Source organism: Cucurbita moschata, unplaced genomic scaffold (genome assembly GCF_002738365.1).
Source record: "Cucurbita moschata cultivar Rifu unplaced genomic scaffold, Cmos_1.0 Cmo_Scf00008, whole genome shotgun sequence".
Classification (NCBI taxonomy): domain Eukaryota; kingdom Viridiplantae; phylum Streptophyta; class Magnoliopsida; order Cucurbitales; family Cucurbitaceae; genus Cucurbita; species Cucurbita moschata.
The window spans coordinates 5,058,661-5,065,653 of NW_019268524.1; the positions used below are offsets into that span (position 1 = coordinate 5,058,661).

The window sequence follows — 6,993 nt, forward strand, 5'->3', positions numbered from 1 at the left end:
TTTTTTTTTTTTTTTTTTTTTGTTGATCTCCGGGAGTACCTCCAGTCTCTGTCGTTCCGGTAAGTGCTTTCGATCGATTTGTTCTTGTTCTTGTTTGTATGTGTTTAGTTCTCGTTTGGCGGCTGAGAAATTTGTCTCTCTGTTTTGTTTGAGTTATTAGGAAATCGGTTTCTGTGATCTTGTTTTGATTTTAGGTTCTTTTTATTTTTGTTTTCTTTTTGCGTTTTGCTTTTTTGGTTTGTTTCGATGTGCGCATTTGATTTAGGAGTTCGTTTCTGTTTTGTCTCTGGATGTATTCTCATCGACTTAATCGGGAAAGAAAGCACTTTTGTGGATTTCCATACTGTGACTTGATTGGTGCTTTGATTTTCGTTTTACTTGTATGATCAGGAGCTGAGAAAATGAGTTTTGGAGTCGTAAGACGACGGATTGCGTCTGGTGGCTCTAATCTGGTGAGTTTCAGTGCATTCTATCCATTTTCTCAAGGCGTACGTGATGCGTATAGGATTTGTATCGGTGTGCACAGTTATCTGATTCTGTAGTGCTTTCATTTCAGTTTTCTGTGCAGTATTTGCGGGCAATTCGACCTTCCATTTCTGCTGGAAGAGTTCGCACCGTTGCTGAGAAAGAGGTAGTTACGTTTTCTGATGTCTTTGTCTCCTTGTGCGCTTTGTCTGGAGGTGGTTGTTAATGTTGATAGATAGGATATGTTTTGACAAGGCACGAACGGCCTGTTATACGCAACAAGTATTTGCTATGTATCTCTTCAATCTTCCTAAAACAAACCTCTCTGTGAAATGAAATGAAATTTAACGGGGATGTTTTTTGGAATTTTTTCATGCAATGAATTATTCATGTATCTTACATGCCTTATTTTCTTTACACATTTAGATTTTGCACCAATGTAGAAGCTTTGGACATGTCAGAAACTTTTCTCACGTACTTTCACCTGGTAATTTTGATTACAACTTCTCTATGTACTTGCTTAAGCTCCTACCTCATGCAACTGGTTCAAATATATGATTTCGTTTGATTGATTGATGCCCGTGTTGTAGGTGGTCCTGTTAGCAGTCCACAATCTCTAAGGTCAGTTACCATTATCGCTTTATACCTTGAGATATCAGATTGAACTGATCAAATTATCTCATCCAATAGAAGGATATAATTGCAAAATTTCCATTTTCTTAATAACGTCCAAACAACAAAATTTTAGTACATTCATTTCAAATGTATTTTATTCCAAAGTAAATTGAGAATTCAAAATCATTTCTAGTTTTTAATACCATGTCATTTGAAATCCTTCATATTCTTTGTTGATTCCAACTGAATGGTAAATTCATGAACTTATTTTGTTGTTATATCCTAATCCATTTTTTTAAAAAGATGATTGTTACTATTTTGTAATTGTTGGTTGATGCCCCACTAAACTGTTTTTTCTACCATGAATCATTAGGTTTAAATCTTATTTTTGCCTTTGAATGACTACACTTATTATTTTAGTCCTTGTACTTTCACCATTTTATTTCTATCCTTACTTTATATGAAAAACGTTGTTAGTCTTTATTGTTGAATTTTTGTTTTGCATTTGATAGAAATCTTGGGACATCTATCTCCAAACGTAGACCCAACATATGTGGTACTTTACATGAAAAACATTGTTAGTTTATATTGTTTTTGTTTTGCATTTAAAACACAAGTCTATGTAATGTCACATAATCTTTTTTGATAAATACAATATAGAATTTTGCCGACAAATACTAGAATGATTAAAGCATATCGTGGATTTTAGTTGTTTCTCATTCTAGTACATCACCAAGAGAGAAGAAATAGACTCTAGTGTTTTTTGTTTTACAACTGTCGCCTTCTTTTCGCTTGGGTTTTTTTTTTCAGTACTTTTTTGTGTATTCTTTCATTCATTCTCAATGAAAGTTGTTCTTTTCACAATAAAGGAGAAAGAAAAATGGTGATGGAGGTTGTCCTCGTGATGAGTCTCTAGTAGAACAAGTCTTCCTTCCTTGTGACCTGGTAATAATACTAGAGAAATTGGAAATTGAAAGAAAATTAGAGATTTACCCTCATTATTTTTCTCCAAAACCTTCAATTGGAAGAATGGTATCCTATAAATTAAAACCTGCTAGATCGTTAGCGTTTTAAGGTCAATATAAATCTCAAACCACATTCCTTTTTCTTTCTTCTTTCATCTATTGATTAGAAGAATAAATCTAGGTTGGTTAGCTCTTTCTAGCATTATCATGGGTATCAAGCCTTCTCTAAATCAAGATACTGCGTTGTGGAAGCTTAAAATACTTGGGGGAGTTTCCATGTCAATCCCTTGTTGAACATTTCGTGCTCAAGTGTAGCATTTGTAAATAATATTTTGTTTGTTTATGAAGTTTGAGAAGCCAAGGAAAAATCTTTTTTACGTTGGGTTTAATGTCCTTGGTAAGGTGAATACTATGTACAATATTCAAAAGAGGTTTCTAACTTAATGTAGCTTCTAGTTGGCGTCTTCTTTGTTGCAACAACATAGAAGATCAAGCTGATCTTTCTTTTCGTTGGTTGTTTAGCTCTCATTCCCACATGCAATGGTTGGAAAAGTGTGCCTAGCCATGCTTCTCTAAATAGCGAGGGGTGTGCACCTATTTCAAAGAAGTGAGGTGCCCTCGTTAAAACATAATTTGTCGTGTGTTTCAGTCCAAGTGCACACTCTTTAGTGTGTTATGAATCTCTCATTTGTATTTTTTATAATGAAGAATCTTTTAGATATTTTTAGGTTATCTTTTTCTTTGTCCCCAATTTCTCACAAAAATTCCATATGATTAAAATCTTTATTATTTTATTATTCTAAAAAAAAAAATTCCATATGAATAACCATGTCCTCGTGATGGAGGTTTTCATCATTGCAAACCCTTTATTTAATTTGTTTTATGTGCATCCTGAGATTTCAGTTCAACCTGAAACTTGATTTCCACAAATTGTAGAAAAAACATAAAAAAGAATTCCCACTTGAACTTTTGATATTTATTTAGTTTAACATGAGCCATTTGTCATTAGCCTATTTGAGCTCTACTTGTAAAGACAATATATATATATATATATATATATATATATATATATATATATATATATATTTATATTTATATTTATTTATTTATTTATTTATTTATTTATTTATCTTGAGTGAGGAATTTGTCATTTGATTGATAAATAAATCTCTTGGTACTTGTTATAATAACCACTACAATGTTGCTTTTCTAATTGAAAACCTGCCAAGCAAGTAGAGATTTTCTTTTCAATAGGGCTCCTTGTAATCACTATTTTTTAAGAGAAATTTTCATTAATTCTTTTGCTATTGTCCCCTTTGGTTCTTATATTTTAATATGGTGATCAGGGTAGCTTTTGTGAGTATGCTGCAAAGACCTATGATGCAAATGAATGGCCGGAAATTCTCTTCAGATAATGGTGCAATATCACTGTCTTTTCTTAATGATTTTTGTTTGTGTTTTGTCTTGAACATTTCTTGTGCTTTAGTTGCCTTTGTATAAAATTTTGTGGTTAGCTGACGTTGTTTGTCATCCTAGGAACATTAGGACTCTTATAGCTAACACTAATAGGAGAGCCCTTTTGTAATCTCCTTTGGTTTCCTTGTGGCTTTTCACATCATCAATAAAAAGTTTAGTTCACATAAGAAGAGGCCCACTTTAGTCGTCTAAGTGCCACATTTATTATTATTATTATTATATATATTTTTTTTGTAATTAACCTATTGTCATGTTTGGCAATAAAGGGGATCTGCTTGACGTTGTTGTCCCTCCATTGGCTGAGTCTATTACTGATGGAACGCTGGCAAAATTCCTGAAGAGTATGTTCTTTGGTTATTAAGTATATTGCTTATTGCTACATAATACACTGGTTTGTTGGTGATTTATTAAGAAGCCATTCTTATATGTTGAGTACAGATCCGGGTGATAGAGTGGAATTGGATGAAGCAATTGCTCAAATTGAAACAGATAAGGTGTTTTTTAGATTTATAGTGGAAAATTGATTTTCTTTCCCTTCTTCTCCCTCTGAGTATGATTTGACGTTTCATTTAAATCCTTTGCTGCTAATTTTCTATCAGGTTACAATTGATGTCACTAGTCCAGGAGCTGGTGTTATCCAGAAGGTGAGTATTTCTGGACTTTTACTATTTAATTTCCTTCTTTGCGTCTTGTAACTTGATGGGTAATTAATATAAATGTTCGCAGTTTGTTGCCAAGGAAGGAGATACCGTGGAACCAGGAACCAAGGTTGCTGTTATTTCAAAATCTGGTGAAGGTGTAACTCATGTTGCTCCTTCTGAGAAAGCACCAGAGCAAGCTGCATCTCCGGCTGCTCCAGCTGAAAAAGTAGAAAAGCCTAAAGTTGAAACACCTACTAGCGTGAAGCCTAAGGCACCATCTCCACCACCTCCTAAACGCTCGGCTACTGAACCCCAGCTTCCTCCCAAGGATAGGGAAAGACGAGTAAGGACCATAATTTAAATTCTGCATGGCCTTCACATTCACTTTCTATATATTTTTCATTGTATGTTTATGATCTTATCCCTATGACTTACTCTTGGGATTGTCATGACTTTAGGTTCCAATGACAAGGCTTCGAAAGAGGGTTGCTACGCGATTGAAAGATTCTCAGAACACATTTGCTATGTTGACCACCTTCAATGAAGTTGACATGTAAGCTTACACCAATCGTATTATCGATCTTCGCACATGTTTTTTTGCATTGATTTTCCTCTGCCCATGCAGAAACTACCATTCATCCCCCTATTTACCTTGCTTGGCTTTCCAGTTACTTCCTTAAACGTTGTTAGTTTCAACCTTTTTGGTCCATCACGTCATGCATATCTAGTGATTACTTTGTTTTCTATAAAAAAAAGATTACTTACTTTATCTAATCCACCCCATTTCCAACATGTAAATCCACTTTAGACTGAAGCTATCTTTGGGCATTTTAAGTATATGTTGGGGGTTTGCAGTTCCCTATTGGATGCATTTTTTAGTTAGTTGGGTTTATTTTCACATCTTCATGCACTTATGTTAGCTCTTTGCTGCTTCATGTTTAGCTTATGAACTGCTTTTATGTAGGACAAATTTGATGAAGCTTCGTTCTGATTACAAGGATGCTTTTGTTGAGAAGCACGGAGTCAAGTTGGGTCTTATGTCTGGATTTATTAAAGTATGTACTCTGTTAACTTTGTGGATATGTTAATTCCAGATGTGAACGAGGTTATGATTGTTTTGCCAATTCATTTTCTTCTTTTCATGTTTCAGGCTGCTGTCAGTGGGCTTCAGAATCAACCTATTATTAATGCTGTGATTGATGGGGATGATATAATATACAGAGACTATGTAGACATTAGCATAGCCGTTGGAACTCCTAAGGTCTGTTCAAGTTTTCCATGCCTTGGTAGTTTTCTTTTTGTTGTTAAGGAACCTAATGGTGAACTGCAAACGGATAACAGAAAAGGGACTATGATTCCTCCTAGTTTCTCAATAGATTCCTTACGTTATTTTAGACCTCCCTTGGCGTTGCTCTTAAACCCAAGAGAGGCCTAAAATTTGTGGGGGCACTTGCTCCTGTTAATTGACTCATCTTTTATAAAGGTCCATCACATCTGAAGTTTTGAAGGGGCCATCTTCTAGGATTTCTGGTCTCTGAAGTATGACATCAAAATCCGCATTGAATTTAGCGGTCATGATATCAATATGATTGGCACTGACCAGAATCCATTCAAAGAACTAAAGTTTCTGCTCACAATGTAGATCATGAATCATGAAGAGATATAAAGTTGCTACATTATGTTTCATCATTTTTTCATGCAGGGTCTTGTTGTGCCAGTAATTCGAAATGCTGATAAGATGAATTTTGCCGACATAGAGAAGGAGATAAACACCCTTGCAAAGAAGGCAAATGATGGTACCATATCAATTGACGAGATGGCTGGAGGTTCCTTCACCGTATCCAACGGTGGTGTTTATGGAAGCCTTTTGAGTACCCCCATTATTAATCCTCCTCAGGTTCGTGCTCATAGTCATGAATCCTCCCCCCGCCCTAAAATATCATGCACATTTTTAGTCTCAAATAACCATGTCATGCAGTTACCTTCTCAATGATATCACCTTACTTCCAATGGAACTTTATTCATGGAAACTTATGAAAATATACCCTCGCATCCTTGAAAATTAAATATATTATATATTATCTTATCCATGATTTGCTGGTTCATGCATTCTACAACTGGACTATATTATTAGGTATTGCCTTCCTTTTTTTAGATGTTCGTTTCGTACGTTTCTTGATAAAAATCTGCAAATCTGAAATTTCTTGGCAGTCTGCAATCTTGGGAATGCACTCAATTGTCCCCCGTCCGGTTGTGGTTGGAGGCAACGTTGTGTCAAGGCCAATGATGTACATTGCTCTAACATATGACCATAGACTCATTGATGGAAGAGAGGCGGTGTTCTTTTTGCGCCGCATCAAAGATGTCGTGGAAGACCCACGGAGACTTCTCCTTGACATTTAAAGTCTCTGAAAACCAAAGCTGTTATGAAGATATCATCAGCGTGGAGTGTTTCCATAAGAGGGTAAAACTCCAAAACCTTCACAAACCATTTGAGAAATAAATACTCGTTTTCCTCAGATTTTTTTAAGTTTTGTAGAATTTTCCCATACTTGTTGTGCTCCCAAAAGTAATTGCGGCTTGTCTCATAATTGATACTGAATGAGGATCTTGTTGGAAAGCATGTTTTTTAAGCGATTTTCCATGAATTTGTGCTGTGGGAACTGCCACGCCCATGCTGTTGAATTATTATTATTATTATTTTTTATAATGAAGTCATCTATGGGATTTATTGCCCAACCAGGAAATGTTCCAAGTTCCTTTTTTTTTTTTTTTTTTTTTTTTTTTTTTTTTTTTTTTTTTTTTTTTTTTTTTTTTTTTTTTTTTTTTTT

The 6,993-nt window shown here is 34.8% G+C and overlaps 1 protein-coding gene across 5 annotated transcripts in view; it reads left to right on the forward strand.

Moving 5' to 3' along the window:
* The window catches only part of LOC111446045 (dihydrolipoyllysine-residue succinyltransferase component of 2-oxoglutarate dehydrogenase complex 1, mitochondrial-like), an 8,501-nt gene that overhangs the window by 1,062 nt on the left and 446 nt on the right, over nt 1-6,993 (forward strand). For 2 of the 5 annotated variants that reach the window (XR_002710996.1, XR_002710995.1), the window contains exons 2-16: nt 13-59; nt 391-452; nt 557-631; nt 892-952; nt 1,056-1,086; nt 3,392-3,462; nt 3,788-3,862; nt 3,960-4,015; nt 4,121-4,165; nt 4,248-4,505; nt 4,621-4,715; nt 5,127-5,217; nt 5,313-5,423; nt 5,865-6,059; nt 6,374-6,626. Coding sequence is in view for 3 of the 5 variants with exons in the window: in XM_023084668.1 (XP_022940436.1) it covers nt 402-452; nt 557-631; nt 892-952; nt 1,056-1,086; nt 3,392-3,462; nt 3,788-3,862; nt 3,960-4,015; nt 4,121-4,165; nt 4,248-4,505; nt 4,621-4,715; nt 5,127-5,217; nt 5,313-5,423; nt 5,865-6,059; nt 6,374-6,565 (1,407 nt within the window). In the remaining 2 variants the exon portion in view is untranslated. Of the gene's footprint in view, nt 1-9; nt 60-390; nt 453-556; nt 632-891; nt 953-1,055; nt 1,087-3,391; nt 3,463-3,787; nt 3,863-3,959; nt 4,016-4,120; nt 4,166-4,247; nt 4,506-4,620; nt 4,716-5,126; nt 5,218-5,312; nt 5,424-5,864; nt 6,060-6,373; nt 6,904-6,993 lie in introns of those variants that run through there. The other 3 variants (XM_023084668.1, XM_023084669.1, XM_023084667.1) reach the window with 3 other exon arrangements.